General features: G+C 41.3%; 1 protein-coding gene across 3 annotated transcripts; it reads left to right on the forward strand.

Annotated features, from left to right (window-relative positions):
- Positions 1-818: 818 nt before the first annotated feature.
- LOC149285999 (pejvakin-like) lies at positions 819-14,554 on the forward strand. 3 transcript variants are annotated; one of them, XM_089494734.1, is made up of 6 exons: positions 819-1,029; positions 4,240-4,435; positions 11,372-11,513; positions 11,838-11,955; positions 12,734-12,844; positions 14,253-14,554. In XM_089494734.1, exons 1-6 carry the CDS (start codon positions 819-821, stop codon positions 14,552-14,554), a joined length of 1,080 nt encoding a protein of 359 aa, XP_089350860.1. The 3 variants fall into 3 exon arrangements, with proteins under 3 accessions (XP_089350860.1, XP_089350861.1, XP_089350862.1); XM_089494735.1 differs by having other exon boundaries at positions 12,734-12,823; positions 14,247-14,554; XM_089494736.1 differs by having other exon boundaries at positions 12,734-12,823.
- The last annotated feature ends 4,373 nt before the right edge of the window (positions 14,555-18,927 follow it).

Here is an 18,927-nt window from a genome sequence, read left to right on the forward strand (position 1 = left end):
TTAGTTTCCAATACTGTGGGACTGGTTGTGTCTACCTGCCAGAGTCTTCCTAGCGCCCAACTACTGCTGCTACGTTATCACCTCTGAAGTGCCAAAACAATCAAATGGTCCACAGCATGCTGCCGGATGCGTGTGTCGGTCGGTGCAGTGCTGCTGGTGGTCCTGCAATGCAAAATGAATTCCTAAACCTTGAAATGCTGCTGCTGTAAGGTCCAGAAGGTGGCAGGGACCTACCACTTTGGGAATCCCGCCGCCTGCATGTCATTTCCGAATAAAAAAAGGGCTTCAAATTTCATCTGAACAGAACGGTCAGAAAACTAAACAAACATTTAATTTGAATCAGTTTGGCTTCTCGTGCACTAGTCCATCAGATATATTCATGTGTCGCCCCTTTTCTTTAACCACAAACAATGCACTTGTGGCAGTGGCAAGGCTCTATAAGTGAAGAGATAAATAAAGAGTTTTTGTGTTAACCTTGACTATAGATGATATAATGATAATCCTGATTTCAAGTCTTTTAAACTGAAAATTACTCCATTATCCTTATCAACATCCATTTTTAATGGTGCGAATATTCACAGTCTGTAATCAGTTTGTTTCTAGGACCAGCAAAAAAAGGCCCATATTACTTTACATCTTTAATTATTCATTGGCTTGGGTAACTGGAGAAAATAAAGACACACACAACATATGTTGTAGCCTCTGAGAGCAGAATATGCGTTGCCTTTCTTCGCCGTGCGAACCCAGACATTTTCTGGAACTGATCAAAATTAGAATGTGGTAGGGCCGATAACCTTGGGTACATTTAATAGATTGCCATGTTTGCTGCTGCTACAAAGAACTTTGTGAAACAAGTAGGGGATGGTGGACGATTGATTCCTGTTCCTAGTCTTAATGAAGCTGACAAATACCAACCTTTAAGCCTCGTTATAAAAAAGAAGCGTTGGTTTTTCTCCAGAAAGGCTAAGTATATCTCAACACCTTTTACGCTCAAAGATATTTTACATGGAGACAAAGAAATTTCTGCTGGTAAGTCATTTTATTTTCTAGTTTGTTGATATAGTGTTTGTACCTGATGAAGAAGCATCTTCACGTAATATGTGGAATAGATCAATGCATACTGGAAAGTGCAGGAAACTTTCAAGCTTTTCTATGCGCAATATAAAGCTGTACTTATAACTAGCAGGGGCGTACCTAGAGTATTTGGCACCTGGGGCGGATCCTGTATGTGGCACCCCCCCCACTTTAAAACTGCATAGCTTCTACCATTATATACCGGCGCAGACACTGAAGGTGGTACAGCATAACACTTACTGTTATCATTATATACTGAGGCAGACATTGACGGTGGTACAGCATAACACCTTTCACTATATACTGAGGCAGACATTGACGGTTGTACAGCTTAACACCTACCACTATATACTGAGGCAGACAATGACGGTGGTACAACATAACGCCTATCACTATATACTGAGGCACACATTGACGGTGGTACAGCGTAATCCCTATCACTATACATTGAGCCAGACATTGACAATGGTACAGCATAACACCCATCACTCTCACACACTTACCAATCCGCACATATACCAATCCACACCCACACCAATCCACACACACACCAATCCACATATATACCAATCCACACATACTAATCCACACATACTAATCCACACACATACCAATCCACACACATACCAATCCACACACATACCAATCCACACACATACCAATCCACACACATACCAATCCACACACATACCAATCCACACACATACCAATCCACACATACACTAATCCACACATACCAATCCACACATACCAGTCCACATATATACCAATCCACACACATACCAATCCACACATACCAATCCACACATACACCAATCCACACATACACCAATCCACACATACACCAATCCACACATACACCAATCCACACATACCAATCCACACACATACCAATCCACACACATACCAATCCACACACATACCAATCCACACACATACCAATCCACACACATACCAATCCACACACATACCAATCCACACATATACTAATCCACACATACCAATCCACACATACTAATCCACACATACCAATCCACACACATACCAATCCACTCTCACTCACTGAATGCTTTCCTACCTTTCCTCTTTTCTCCTTATAGCTTCTTTTCCTCCTCTTCTTCAGTTCTTCTGTCTTCTTCCGGTTCAGTGGGCGCGGCTTCAGTGTTGTGCGCCGGGATCTGACAACAAATCCCGGCGCACAGCAGCTGTTGCCGCGCAGATCGCAAGGGAGCGATATCGGAGGTCTGTTCAAGGGTTCAACCCGGCTTAAAATCACTCAAGGGAGCCGGAGGTCTTTAACAGATACCGCTCCCTTGCGAGCCTGCTCCTCCAGCGGCGGACATTACTGTCCCGGTGCGGACCGCCCCCCCCGCTAGGTACGCTACTGGGCACCCCCCTGATGAGCGGCACCCGGTGCGGACCGCCCCCCCCGCCCCCCGATAGGTACGCTACTGATAACTAGGCTGTTGTTTCCTGAGTCTCAGTTTACTCACAAATGAATAAGACCAGAATACGTAATTCATAATTATACTTCAGCTAGCTGTACAATTAATTGCCATTAACAATGTATGCAGTCACCTGGTTATGACCCTTACAAAATGCAATACTATAATCACTTAAAGGCATCGCTAGAATAAGTAGCTTTGGACCCTGAAAGAATTATACCGGAATAGCCCCTATTATCTTATGCCCAACATTTTTTTCAATATTAACACAACAAGGAATAGGAAAAGGGTTGCGCTTGATGGACGCAAGTCTTTTCACAATCTAAACTACTATAACTAAAAGATGGGAAAAGATGCCTACTGCAATACAAAATACCATATCCAGGGCTGGATTCATGGCAGAGCAATCGGGTCCTACGCCGTACAGCAATCACTGCGCGCCCGGAATAGACATCTCTTCTTGGTGCACAATGTCAGTGAGAGACCCAATTGAATTGCTGTTCATACATTCGTTTGTGTGGGGGCAGAACAGAAGTCATAAAGAGAATAAAACAAATCTAAAAAGCAGACAAGCAAAATAAAAGAAAAAAGGGAATGGAGATAGAAAAAAAGGCAAGCAAAAGATGTCAGGAAGTGAGGTGGAAAAAATGAAATAGGAACAAAAGAAAATGGAAATAGAACAGAAGAGGAAAAAACTTGCAAGAGACAGAAACAGAGAAAAAAGAGGTAAGCGGGCAGGAAATCCAGAAAGTGGTGTAACAAAAAGACTTAGAGAGCCCCCCCAAGCTCCTCCTACACACACTCATACTTTACACCATAATATATTTATACACTCACAGTACTAACATACAGTACATACATACACACTAACAAACAAAGAAACATACCTACACACAGTAACATACTTACACACACAGTGACATATTTACACATGCTTATTACACAATAACTTATTAACATTTAACATACACAAGCACACTAAGCTCTGGGAAATGACATCATATACCAGCACTCAGACTTAGCGTGTGGGGACTGAGGGAGCACGCTTTCTTCTCCTGTGCTATGCACAGCCCGCAGTGGGTAGGGATTAGGAGGGGCTGCAAGGGCCTCCGTTACACCAGTCAATCCAGAGAAGGGGTCCTTACCGTATAATTGCTACAGGGGCCCAAAGCTCCTTAATCTGGCTTGAAACTGCATATTGCATTTACATAAATGTATACTTTTGTTCATTTGATAAAGTCTTCAGATGTCCCTTCCACCTCTCTGGTATTCCTGCCGTTAGCAAGCTTTTTTTTCATCTTTTCTCATTCTGACTACCTCCTTAGCAATTTATTCTGCCTAATGTAATTTTTGCACCTCATTTTTGCACTTCTTCTGTCTTCGTTTGATCTAATTTTTCCGTACATGTACGGACTTTGTCATTAAGGGGTTAAAAGTTTGGATATTAGGTTTCAGGATGTTTATGTGGTTCAAAACCCAGTCCTCAAACATACCGGTCCTATATCTAAAAGTAACAGGTTTGCACCAAATTGATATTGATTTGTAATGAGTGTTCTATGATTCTATCCATCTTGAGAATTGTATCTAAAAAGCGAAGGGAGAAAAAATGTAAATGTAAAAAATAAAAAATAAAAAAAATTTTGGTTGTTTTTTGGTTTTCAAAATTTTAGGAATTTGTCACACTAAAAAGGTGTCTTGTGTTTTATTTTTACTGTGTCAGGTGTCAGTTCTTACCAGTTGTTGAATTATGAAGATAAATCAGATGTGTCTTTGAACAGAAAACATGGAAATCAAATAATGAACGATGTTGGAATCAACATTTATGGATCTGATTCTGTTGCGGTTAAAGCTTCCTTTGGTATTGTTACCAAGCATGAGGTTGAAGTACCAGCATTGCTTAAGGAACTTGTTTCCAGGTAAGCATGAGCATGACCTTCAGTACAGCTCTCCAACTTGATATATTTGTAAGATGATTGTTAATGCCTGGATACACTCCACTGCCTGCAGCGTAAGCGTACGAGTAGCACACAGCTACCTACAGCACACAGGCAGCCACACACTTCGCTCTGGACATACTCTACATAATTGATTGGCTGCTGGCCTTAAAGTGCCAGAGCTCATTTAAACCCCCAGTCCAGTAATGGATAATAAAATTTGAATGGAACAATTCTGCCTATTTTTCATAGTTTTAAAAATGTGTGGTAAAATGATTATATTAAGAGACATGTTATGGTAAGTTATTAATAAAAAGCAATTGTAGAGCAAGGTGTTACATATGGTTTTATCTCCATGCCATTGGTGGCTATGGTGATAAGACTGCTTAGAAAACATTGCACCAGAGTTGGTGAGTAAAAAATATCCTATTATCATTTTATTATTATTATTTTTCTTTACTAGTTTCTATAATTTCTATAATTACTTTTATACTTTTGGCTTCAGATAAATATTAGTGGTGAAGAGTTCCATTTAGCAAATCCTTTTTATTTTTTTACTATGTAAATAAATTGTTCTGCAGTCAAAGCGTCTCAGACTGTTCTCCCATAGGAACAGTAACTCAAATGTTCAATGACCTTTTGGTGATGATAATCAAAGTGAATTGGGTTGCTATTCTACTCTGAGATTCACAGATTAAGATACATTCACTAACACATATTAAATGACTTTTTAACATGCCCCATCTTGTTTTTTAGTATTCTAAATTGCAATTTAATAGCAGTACATGCTGGTGGTATTTATAAAACAAAATGCAATTACTTTGGTGTATGGCAACATTTACTCATAAGACCCTCGTTGTTTTCTTCCTTTTAACTATTATAATTTGCTTTTCTAAAATATCATGTAAATTCGTAACACTCCAGCAGTCTGGGATTATCAATTCTTCCTCTTGTTGCTAAAATCTTAAAAAAAAAATATCCTACTCACATCTCTGGCCTCCTACATCTTCCTTTTAAACTCCCATCTCAGAACAACTCCAGCTGTTGATATGACTAAGCCTGACTCTTGGGTGGTAATCTATATGACTACCCTCCTTAATTGTGCTTTTTCAGCCTCTACTTGTTTAGGTTTATACAATATAGCTTCCCACACATGTAATTTATGGAAAACCCAGAAACATATGATCTTCTCAAGCAGAATGTGTCAGGATCAAGGTGAGGAACCCGATATGCAGGAAAACCCAGCAAAGTCCAGATCAAACCCAAGGTTTAGCAGCGTAGCCGGTAACAATAGCCAGAGGGTCAGGATAGGAGACAGCAGCGTAGTCAGTAACAAGCCAAAGGTTCAGGGTAGGAGATAGCAGCGTAGTCAGTAACAAGCCAAGGGTAAATAACAGGGCTCAGGAGAGAACAACAATGTAGCTCTTAACAGCACAATAACTGAGCACTGAATGATTCTCAGTGCTCATTTTTAAAGCTACCACCAGAGGTCGCCCTTCCCCCTGAACGTGCTGACGGTGGTGTGTGTTCCCCGCCCTCTCCATTCAGGAGTGAATAAGGAGAGGTGGGAGCATGCGCGCTCGCTCTTTGAGACCGGCACTGTGGCAGGAGCAGTGAGAGCAGCGGCGTGGGAGCTGGTACCCGCAGTCAGCGGGTACTCAGGTGAGTCACTGCGTTGTGGGTTTCTTCGTGGACCCTGACAGTACCCCCCCCTGAGGGGAGGCCTTCCGACTCTAGAAGGTCCTGGGCGGTTCGGATGACGACGATGGAAAGCAGAGATGAGATCGGGAGCATGGACTTCGTGAGCTGATTCCCATGAATCTTCATTGGGGTCATATCCCTTCCAGCGGATCAGGTACTGGAGGCGACCATAATGTCGTTGTGAGTCCAGAATCTCCTCCACCTCATATTCTTCAATGTCATCAATCAGGACAGGAGCGGGAGGATCAGGTCGTCTGTTAGGAAAGGGATTCTCCTTCCATGGTTTTAGGAGACATACGTGAAAAACAGGGTGAATAGACATGGTGTCTGGCAATTCGAGTTCCACCACCAAAGGGGAAATGAGACGACGGATACGAAAAGGTCCTATGTACCTTGGCCCCAACTTCTTAGAGGGACAGTTGAGATGGAGGTGTTTGGTTGATAGCCAGACCATGTCGCCCATATGATATATTGGGGCTTCAGTACGGTGTTGGTCTGCAAAACGTTTGTGTTGTTGTTGAGTCTTTTGTAGTGTCTCGCGAAGGGTTTCGAATGTTCTGGTGAGTTTACAAACGTGTTCGGATACCGAAGGAACAGCACATGAAATGGGAGAACCCGGAAGCTTAGCAGGATGGCATCCATGATTGGATAAAAGGGGGACATCTTAATGGAGCGATGAGTATGGTTATTGTAAGCAAACTCGGCTAAAGGTAGGTAATGGTACCAATCATCTTGGAGATAGGAAGTGAAGCAGTGAAGGTACTGTTCCAGAGTTTGATTTGTGCGTTCCGTCTGGCCGTTACTCTGTGGGTGGAATGCCGTAGATAGGGATCGCTGAATGTGTAACTGTTTGCAGAAAGCCCTCCAAAAGTGGGAGGTGAATTGGGAGCCGCGATCCGTAACTATTCGCGTGGGTAAGCCGTGAAGGCGGAAGATTTCACGTATGAACAGTGCGGCTGTCTCGGTGGCGGAAGGGAGATGGTTAAACGGGAGGAAGTGCGCCATCTTCGTAAAGCGGTCGACCACAACCATGATCGTAGTCTGATTATTGGAAGACGGTAAGTCAGTAATAAAATCTGCTGTAATATCAGTCCAGGGTCCCGAAGGAATAGGAAGGGGTTGTAAGAGACCAGCTGTCTTTTGATGGATCTCTTTGGAGCGGGCACAGGTACCACAGGAGTTCACGAAGGATATTACATCTTTTTTCATCTCGGGCCACCAGAAGGAGCGCAGGATCAGGTCGAGAGTTTGTTTGATGCCCCCGTGACCAGCAGCCGGAGTGTCGTGAAATAACTGTAAAATTTGTAAGCGATCCTCAGGTGGAACATAAAATAAGTTGTTGTAACAATAAAAACCCTGTTCATGACGTAATCCGGGAATCTCAGGTGGGCTAGTTATACTAGAATGTTGGCGTACTGAATCCCAAACGGAATGGGTTACAGCCAGAAAGTGGTTAGAGGATAGAACGGTATCCTGATCTGGCGGATCTGCTGCAGGAAGTTCATGCATTCTGGACAGGGAGTCTGCCTTGGTGTTGCGAGAACCCGGGCGGTAGGTAATATGTAACGGGAATCGGGTAAAAAATAAAGACCACCTAGCTAGCCGTGGTTGCAAACGTCTGGCGGATCGAAGATATTCTAGGTTTTTATGATCTGTGAAGACCGTAATAGGATGAAGGGCCCCTTCGAGGAGATGTCGCCACTCCTCCAGTGCAAGCTTTATGGCTAACAATTCCCGTTCACCGATGCAATAGTTTCTCTCGGCTGGTGTGAGTGTCCTTGAGAAGAAAGCTACTGGGTGCAATTGGCTGTCAACGTCCTGCCGCTGGGAAAGGATGGCACCGACGGCGGTGTCAGATGCGTCAACCTCCAGTGTATAGGGTTTTTGAGAATCCGGTAATTGGAGTATGGGGGCGGAAGAAAATTTTTTTTTTAGGTGATCGAAGGCTTTCTGAGCTGCTTCGGTCCAGTTAAATCTTTGTTTCTTTGATGAAAGTGCGGTAATAGGTTGTATTATGTGGGAAAAATTACGAATAAATTTACGATAAAAATTAGCAAAACCAACAAATCGTTGGACCCCCTTACGGTCTGTAGGAGCTGACCAGTTGAGAATTGCTGAAACTTTCTTTGGGTCCATCTCGATACTGGTTGGGGATAGTATATACCCGAGGAATTCAATTCTTTGCCCTTCGAACACACACTTTTCTAATTTAATATATAGTCCGTGTTTTCTTAAACGAGACAATACTTGACACATATGCTTCCAATGCTCCTCTAGTGACGGAGAGTACACCAATATGTCATCTAAGTACACTATTACAAAATGATCTAGGATGTCGTGGAAAATATCATTTACGAAGTGTTGGAAGGTGGCTGGAGCATTGCATAGGCCAAACGGCATCACTAGATATTCAAAATGTCCGTAGCGACACCGAAAAGCCGTCTTCCACTCGTCCTCCTTCCGTATTCTGACCAGATTGTACGCCCCACGGAGGTCCAGCTTGGTGAAGATTTTAGCAGAACGCACATGCTCTAGTAACTCCGAGATTAAGGGTAACGGGTAGCGATTCTTCACCGTGATGTTATTGAGTTCCCGGTAGTCGACACAGGGACGCAAACCCCCATCTTTCTTGTGTACAAAGAAGATGCCGGCTCCCGCAGGTGAAGTGGAAGGACGTATAAAACCTTTCGCCAGGTTATCCTTTATATATTCTTTTAATGTGATGAGTTCTGGCTCTGAGAGGGGATAGATACGGCCGAAGGGGATAGCCGCACCTGGCAAAAGGTCGATAGGACAGTCATACGGTCTGGAGGGGGGAAGTTTATCGGCACTTTTCTTCTCGAAGACATCTTTGAATTGATAATAGGGAAGGGGAATTTCTTGTAACAGCATAACTTGTGTGTGGCAGATGGATTCAGTCTTTATGCAACGGATGGTGCACTGAGTGGAAGTAAATTGGAGTACGCCAGACTCCCAGTTGATACAAGGATTATGCTTCCTAAGCCATGGGAGGCCCAGGATAATAGGAGATACCGGAGAAGGAACAACGTCGAATTGGATGGTCTCAACATGGCCGACCCCTATTTGGAGGGTCAAAGGGATGGTCTCCCTTACAATAGGGCCGGTCTTAAGAGGGCTTCCGTCCACTAGTTGGATAGAGACAGGAGTTTTCTTGTAACGTGTAGGGATGTTCAAAATCTGAAGTGTCTTGGCGTCAATGAAGTTTCCGCTGGCGCCGGAATCTATCATGGCTGGGAGACGGATGTCCCCTTTAATCCACTGCAAAGATACGGAAATGGATAAGTGAGGTGATAGACAAGGATTTCTTCCAGAATTAACATGAAACAGGGTGGTTGGTTTCTTACCCTGAGTATAGCGGTTACGGGTTCTACAGTCTTTGTAGGTATGGCCAGGTCTACCACAGTACATACAGAGGTTCAGGGCTCTGCGACGTTCTTTTTCCGCATCCGAGAGTGGCCCTCGAATTATGCCGATCTGCATGGGTTCCTCTGTAGAAGGAGGAGAGAGTGCCCTGGGAAGGGTACGTACAGGTGTCCAGCTAGAAGACGTGGCTTGTCGCTCAGATCTCCTCTGCCGGAGCCTTCTATCAATTTGTGTGGCCAGGCACACAAACTCTTCCAAAGAGGACGGAACAGAAGTGCGGGCTAATTCATCCTTTATGGCCTCCGATAAACCCCAGCGAAATTGGTCATGGAGTGCTGGTTCGTTCCAGTTAGACTCTAAGGCCAGACGCCGAAACTCTGTGATGTATTCCTCTACTGGCCGCCGGCCTTGTTTCAAGGTACGTATAGTAGTAGCAGCAGAGGACATTCTGAAGGGGTCCTCATAGAGGGAATCCAGAGCTTCACGGAACGAATGCCAAGAGTCCAACAGTGGGCTATTACTGTGTAAAAGATGGTGTGCCCAGAGTTAAGGTTCACCAGAGAGTAAGGCTATAGCAGTATGTACTTTGACGTAGTCGGTAGGGTAGGTCCGGGGTTTAAGGTGAAACAGGATCTCACAGGACGTAATGAAAACACGATAGGCCTTATGATCTCCTGAAAACCTTTCCGGTAATGGGATTTGGGGTTCAAGGGCAGTAGCGCCCTCAGCGACTGGGGGTGCTGACGTAGAAGGAGTAGGTGGAACTTGCTCGGTAGGTGCACTCAGTTGTAACTGCAGGTGATGCACCTGTTGCCGTAGATTCTGTTGGTCAGCCCGCATATCTTGGAGCGTCTGTTGAAAACTGGTCAACTGCTGTGTAAGGGCAGCGATGGTGTCAGCCAATCCTGCGGGTTCCATGACGGGCTCAGTTATTATGTCAGGATCAAGGTGAGGAACCCGATATGCAGGAAAACCCAGCAAAGTCCAGATCAAACCCAAGGTTTAGCAGCGTAGCCGGTAACAATAGCCAGAGGGTCAGGATAGGAGACAGCAGCGTAGTCAGTAACAAGCCAAAGGTTCAGGGTAGGAGATAGCAGCGTAGTCAGTAACAAGCCAAGGGTAAATAACAGGGCTCAGGAGAGAACAACAATGTAGCTCTTAACAGCACAATAACTGAGCACTGAATGATTCTCAGTGCTCATTTTTAAAGCTACCACCAGAGGTCGCCCTTCCCCCTGAACGTGCTGACGGTGGTGTGTGTTCCCCGCCCTCTCCATTCAGGAGTGAATAAGGAGAGGTGGGAGCATGCGCGCTCGCTCTTTGAGACCGGCACTGTGGCAGGAGCAGTGAGAGCAGCGGCGTGGGAGCTGGTACCCGCAGTCAGCGGGTACTCAGGTGAGTCACTGCGTTGTGGGTTTCTTCGTGGACCCTGACAGAATGGCATCTCCATTTTTTTCCTCTGCTCTGTCTTCAGCCAATGTAATCACATTGTTTTTCTTGCACCTTTTCTCAGACATTGCCATCCTTCTTTAGCCTTGACAAATCCATCTTACACTGGATGTGGTAGATGCCTCTTTGGTTTTAGTGTACTGTCCACTCAAAGCCTCAAGAAATTAATAATTCCTCAGCCTACCAACTGCCTTCTTTCTCTAGTTCTCTCTGAAATACTGGCTAACTAGACAATGATATTTTGTGATTATAACCCTTTATTTATATTTATACATGGTTGAAATGGAATATATTTTGGAGCCATTTTGGTTGATTGATACATCTTCTATAATTTGATGTATTCTCGTGATTAACTGTATAAAACCCACTATTCCTCATTTTCAGAACTGTTGACCTAGACCACTGTTTGGTACGCCAGTCAAGAGAAAGCAAGAAAGAGGTACTGTGTGTGGTGATGGAGAGCATTCAGACGACACGTCAGTGTTCTTTATCTGTTCACGCTGGCATGCGGGGGCAGACAATGAGAGTGAGTCCTTTAACTCTCCTTTAGAATCAAATCCCTTGTATCATGGGCATCTGCCGAATTTTTCCAAGAGGGCAGACCCAAGACCAAAAGTGATATATCTTTGTACTTTGTACAAATTCATTTTCTCCCTTTATTTCTGTCAAATTGCTCCATATTAAATTTTACTCTATTTCACATCTTTTTCTACCAATAACTTTAAAAACGACCCTAAATGTGTAATTCATGTCAATGTTTTCATGTAGATTGGTGTGTTACTTTATATATACGGTGATCAAAAAAGGTCACTTGCTATTGATTTTATAAATTTACATTTTAAAATTTCAGTTTCATATTATTGAAGACCAGAACTATAAAGGTCGGGATAAAGCAATAGTTTTTCCAGCACATACAACAATTGCATTTAGTGTTTTTGATCTGTACATTCATCTGGATGGGCACTTTGGTAAGTTTCTGTGTTGTTTTTCTTAATAATGAATTAAAAACAATAAATCTGTGTTCTAATATGAAATTCCAATGTGGATAATATCAGTGCCCAGTCCTTTAGTTGGTATCGACTAACATACAAAGTGAAAATGTATTGACAATACAATCAGGGCACTGAAAGGGGATACTCCCCTGGGCGACTCACACTTAAAGATTTGGGGGCTACCTGTAGCTTTTCATGTAATTTCACACATAACCACCAGGATATCTAGGTAAACAAGGGCTTTAGGCAAGATTTATATCCATATTGCATGTTTTCTGTGCGCCTTTAAAAGTTTTTGATGCAGTTATTATTGGGCCACTCAGGCTGAGAGACACTGCTTCCCTGGTGGAGGCACATACAAATAAGCATAGGAAATGCATACAGTACCTGTTATTTGTCCAAAAATCTGTTTTTGTATAATTGTTCATCTATATTAATTCTCTCTGCAGGCTCAGATGAGGGGAAATGTTCGTATGCATTCTGTAGGTGTAAATACATCCTTTCTAATAATTCTGTTTCCAGACACACAACATGTAGAAAGTTTCTAAATGTAACTTTCAAAAAGACTTCTTAAAGATTAATTAACCAGTTCAAATTACATCTTAAGATGTCATATTTTTGGCCGATGCAATTTGCAGTCTTAACATATTTGCAATTGTGTCATTTAAACAGTGACCGCCATGAGCATCTGAGCATCTCAGAGTGACTGTGCTGATGAACACACTGACATGTATGCCTCTCATTCACTTTGCAGAGCTGTGTGTGTCAACAGCTTCCAAAGGAGGATTTGAAAGAGAACTAACCAGATCGTTTTCATTAAATGCCCTAAGAAATAACTTATACCGTTCAGGAATCATATTTAGTGGTGAGTTGGAAATTGTATAAAGTCGCTGATTATTTTTTAAATCATCATCATGTTAAGTAATTTGTAGAATTATTATGATATAAAATAACAAAAACCTCAAACCAGTATAATATTTTAAAAAAAATGTTTTATATGTACTGATAATGTGGAGCACATAAAAATATGTTTTTGACACTTTTGTTCTCAATGTACTTTAAATGATCTCATATAATTAGGGTTACCACCTGTCCAAGTTCTACCTGGACAGCCATGGAATAAAGAGGTACACTATATGACCAAAAGTCTGTGTACACCCTTCCTGAATAATGTTACCCGTCAGGTGTATAAAAGCAAAAAGTCAGTTCACAAAATTTCTGCTCTGCTACATCTGCCCTGGTCCATTAATTTAAAGCTTCTAGGCGCAACAACAGCTCAACCATAAAGCAGTAGACCACATACTTACAGAGTTGGGCTGCTGAATGTCCTCTGCAGCATCTCTCCAATGTTGTCTCTGATTAGAAACATCAACGCATATACTGTGCATCAGGAGCTTCATGAAATAGGTTTCCATGGCTGAGCAGCTGCACACAAGCCGAAGAGCAGTGTAAAGCACAGCACCACTGGCAATGTATTCTCTGGAGTGATAAATCATGCTTCATCTGGAAGCCTGACGGAAAAACCTGGGTTTGGTGCAAGGAAGAATAACGCTACCTACAAGATTGCATAATGGCAACTGTATGGTTTGGTGGGGAAGGGATAATGGTCTGGGGCTGTTTCTGAAGGTTTAGGCTTCTTAGTTACATTGAAGGGCAATTTCAATACTACAGCATACAAAGACGTTTTTGACAATTGAATGCTTCCAACTATTGTGCACCTATTCAGAAAGCAAGGTCCATATAGACATGGTTTAACGGGTTTAGTGTGGAGGAATGCATTTGGCCTTCCAATGCTCATGCTTTTGGAAAGAGATGTTCAACAAGCTCATATAGGTGAGATGGTGTCCACATACTTTTGGTCATATATGTGTATCCCATGCCCCAGATTTACCTCGTTATGTCCAGGGAAATGTTGGGCCAGTGACCATGTTAGTCTGCATTCTGATTGCCGCGATCTGGTTGCCGCATTTAGCAGGGTGATGGAACACACATGAAATGCAAGTGGAGAGAGTGATGATGTTTAGATCGGATGTAAATATTTCTATACAGTATATATATAAATATATATGACCTGTGTTTAAACCCCATGTTTTTGGGATGTTCATACATCACTTCTATTGTATTTTAGTGCATGTTGAGTGTTGAGCCAGGGTTGAGGGTTGTGGAAAGAGTCTGGGATAGGTGGGGCTGATGCTAAAAGTGAGCAGGGATATGGGAACCCAACTGCCTTACAGGAAGAGCCATCATAATGAGTTTGCTTTTTTTGTACTCAGGCAAAAGGACAATGGATATCATTGGAAATTCCGACTCATATATTGATGATATTTTTTCGGATTACTACGATAAGGCTGCCAGTATGACAGATATCTCCACCACTTATATGCGAGAAGGTGCTCACACTCGTGTTAATCTGCTTAATAATAACATCTCCAAGGGGCCATGTGCTCTCTGTGGAATGGGGAACTCAAAACGAGAAACAGTGTATGGATGCTTTGAGTGTTCTTACAATGGGCAGAAATATGTAAGGCTGCATGCTGTTCCATGCTTTGACCTATGGCATAAAAGAATAAAATGATATATATATATATATATATATATATATATATCATACAATGTCATACATTGTATCTTTGCCTATTTGTTATATCTCATGTGTAACCATAGAAGACGTTAAGTGGCAAAAATAAACTTATACTAGGTGCTACAATGTACAATGTTACAAAAAAACAAAACAAAGCAAAACATGGGTATGTCTTGAAAATATCACTTTGTGTGTAAGTTGTGAATTGGATAGCAGGCCATATTGAACTGGTAAATACCAAAATTGTGTGTTGGTTTGCCTTCTCAAGTCAAAGCAGTGTTGACAGGCTGTAGTTCATTTTTTGACATAGTTAACTGATAGTACTTATAATACTTATATATCCTCCTTTATTAATATCACTAGAGGATCAATAGCATTTTGACTTTTGTTTAGTATCCCATTAACTCATGTCAATGTATAGTTGGGCATATCAATTACATGTGATTTTTATTCCTTTAATAACTGATTATGTATGTGCCTGTTTACAGCATTACCATTTTGCATGCAGTAAAATTTGAAGTGTATGAAAAATGGACTCCAATATGCATTAAAATATAAAATGAATGGTGACTAGACTTTCTCTTGTATACCGTATTTGCTTGCTTTTAAGACGACCTTGATTATAAGACGGCACCCCAAAATCTGAATATAAATTTGGGGAAAAAAAGAAAAAGCCTGAATATAAGACTACCCTATAGGAAAAACGTTTTACTAGTAAATATTCATTCACATGTAAACTATTTTTTCATATTTAATAAAAACTATGATTGAGAAAAATGCATTCTCGTTTTTATTTCTTTTTATTCACCAACCTGCCCCCCCGTTATGCACATCTGCCCCCCGGCTTGCCACTCCGCCCCCCAGATATGCCTTATACCCCCCTATATGCCAATCTGCCCCCCCCCAATGCATCCCCAGACTTGTCCCCCGTGCTTCAGACTCCCTGGTGTATAGTGGAGGAAGAGGGTGAGCATCTGCACAATGCGCATAGACAACCTCCTCCGCTGCTACCCGGCACTTCCACCGGGGATTCTATGACTGAGCACCGGAAGGTTATGGCACCCCAGTGCTCCTTTATAGAAGCCCCAGTGGAAGTTCTGGGCAGCAGCGGAGATCGCACATCGCACAGACATTCACAGGCTGCCAGAGAGGAGGATCCCTGCACCTCTGCAATGGGGATCTGGATCTAAGTTTTATAGTCCGACCTCTATTTGAGTTCGGATTATAAAAGGACCTTGAATATAAGACGAGGAGCACTTTTCAGAGCATCTGAAAAACAACCTTGTCTTATATTTGAGCAAATACGGTAGTTCCAAATGGACTGTATACATGCACTATTAAATAATACACACCACAATATAGCATGTTTTTCTGCTAAATTCTTACGTGTGTTAGATGATATTACTTAATCAACTATTATAAAATTATGTCAATGTTTTAAAAAAAGGATAGTGTATTGGCAATCTAGAAATGATAGTATTTATTGTCCTCAGCAGTTTGTGTGAACTATTCTGTTGTATTTGGTTGTGTTTACATTTGTGTTTTTTCATAAATCATTTTATTAACATCTGTTTTAGTGTAACTTCTAAGATATTTTATTAAAATGTATGTAAGAGATTTATAGTTATTAATTGGGTTTTCACAGTAGCTGTAATTCCATTGCTCAGTAGCTTCCAGGTATAGATGGCACACTTGATCAAATAGGAAATCAAACCAAGAACTTTGAAGTTCTTGCTGAGAACACCTTACACTGCAATTGATAACTGATATTCTATGTAAAATGCTGAAGGAACGCATCATCAAGACAAAAAACACACACTTCACTTACTATCATACAGTGGGGAAAAAAAGTATTTAGTCAGCCACCAATTGTGCAAGTTCTCCCACTTAAAAAGATGAAAGAGGCCTGTAATTTTCACCATAGGTACACTTCAACTATGAGAGACAGAATGAGATAACAAAGTCCATAAATAACATTGTCTGATTTTTAAAGAATTTATTTGCAAATTATGGTGGAAAATAAGCAGAGGCGTATCTACCGAAAATAGCGCCTATGGCAAGCACTGAAATTGCACCCCTGTCCAAATATCTAAAACCCATTTATTAGCCCCAGCTGCCCATATATATATAAATATTAGTCCCTGCTGCTGATATATATATATATATATATATATATATACCGATAGCAGGTATAGATCAACACACAAACCCAGATCAATTGAAATTCACTTGTGACCTCAGCACTGAAGGTATATATCAAATAAACAGAATCAGACATACAAATCCTATATTTGCAGGTATACAATAACCCCTTAAGGACCGGGCTCATTTTTCGTTTTGTACCCTGTGGGACCGAGGCTGTTTTAATACTTTTGTGGTGCTTGTGTTCAGCTGTAATTTTCTCCTCACCCATTTAGTGTACCCACATAAGTTTTATATTGTGTTTTTCAGGACAAGATGGGCTTTCTTCAGATACCATTATTTTGATCTTATCATCTTATTTACTATAAAAAAAATAAAAAAAACATGGTGAAAAATTGAAAAAAAACACATTTTATGACTTTTATTTGAAAAATCTTTTACTCACCTAAAAAAGCAAGCAAATAAACCAGCTAAATAGATTGTACTACTTGTCCTGAGTTTAGAAATACCCAATGTTTTTATGTTTTTTTGCTGTTTTTTGTAAGTTATAGGGCAATAAGTACAAGCAGCGTTTTATGATTTCCAAATCTTTTTTAACAAATCTGGTCAGTCTGCCTCCATTTCCTCTTTGGAACATCTTTGAAGCCGGTTAACTCAATTTAACCAATTTAAACCATATATTTTTGAAAACTAGACACCCCAGGGTATTCCAAATGCTGTTATTTTAACCCTTTCCATGCACCAATTATACAACTACACTTTGTCAAACTTTGTAATAGTAATTTTTTTTTTTCTTTACACAAATTGTACTTTAGTTATAGATATACAGGTCCTGGTATATGCCACTGTCAAACAACACCCCAATGTGTGTTCAGGAACATCTCCTGAGTGCAGTGATACCCGACATGCATGGATTTGTCGTGTTGTTTGAGATTTAAAATGCCACATTTGGGAAGTGCGCTTTTTTTGTCCATTTTGGAAAGTCTGTACCTATGCCCTATCTTTGAGCTCAGCCACTCCAATTTACCCCATCAGCCATTTTTTTTTTATATTAGACATCCCTTGGGTATTTGAAGTGCTTTTATTTTAACTCTTTGTTGAGATTTTTGAGAAATTTTAGCACTTGCTCAAAATAATAAACTTTATTTTTTTATTTTATTTTTTAATACTTTTTTTTGTTTTATATTTTTTTTACACATTTTGCTGGTACTGGATGGTTCATCTAGTGACATCACTGCATAATTATTTTTAAATGTTAGCACTTTTAATTTTTTCCATATTTTTTTTTCCATATTTTTTTTTTTTGAATATTTTACTAATCACATTGTGATTAGAAAGCTGGGCTCCATTGACTTGCATGGTTGAATGCAGTACCTGTATTCAACCTGCAAGTGGAGCCAGAGTTCTCTAGACCATCTAGCGAACTTTAAAAGCTTGTTTGTTTCTTTTACAGGGCGGCCGCCATCTTGCTGATGGCGAAGAACACCGTTGATCGCCTCCTAAACGCTTTTAAAACGGGCGTCTGCCGTCATACAATAAGCTTATTTTACTTTTTGACGGTTTAGGACCGTCAAAGGTCATTTAGTGACCTTCATGTCATGACGGTCCTGAACCGGCAAAGGTCGCGAAGGGGATAATAATATATGAAACGTAGCATCGCAGGTATAGATCAAATAAATACATGGAAACAGCATTGCAGGTATTAATCAACTGAATAAGACATATTAACCCTGTATTTGCAGGTATACATAAATAATGTATGGAAACATAGCATAGCAGATATGGATCTACAGAATAACACAAAAACCCAGCTTTGCAGGTATAGATCAATTGGAATTCACATAAAAACACGGCATTAAAAGGTATATTTAAAACCCCCTAAACTACAGGCATAGATCACAGGTTGCACACCCCAAAGCCAGCCCTGGCGTCCACACTGCCCACATAGAACCTGACCAGCACCCGCATAACACACATAGGATTTGCCATCTTTGTCCACAAATAGCCCAGCACAAGTCAACTTTGTCCCCAAACAGTCCGGCCTGTGCCATCTTTGTCCCATATACACCCTGCCTGTGCCATCTTGGTCCCCAAGGCTCAAACCTCCTGCTAGTGCCATCTTTGCCCTTCCACAATTATACATCTATGATACACACAAACACTTTTACTTCACTAATTCACACTTTCATTCAGACAACTCATCCACACATTAACCCATGCTCTTC

Source organism: Sceloporus occidentalis, unplaced genomic scaffold (genome assembly GCF_023333645.1).
Source record: "Sceloporus occidentalis isolate IW3139 unplaced genomic scaffold, rSceOcc1.0.p SCAF_74, whole genome shotgun sequence".
NCBI lineage: Eukaryota > Metazoa > Chordata > Lepidosauria > Squamata > Phrynosomatidae > Sceloporus > Sceloporus occidentalis.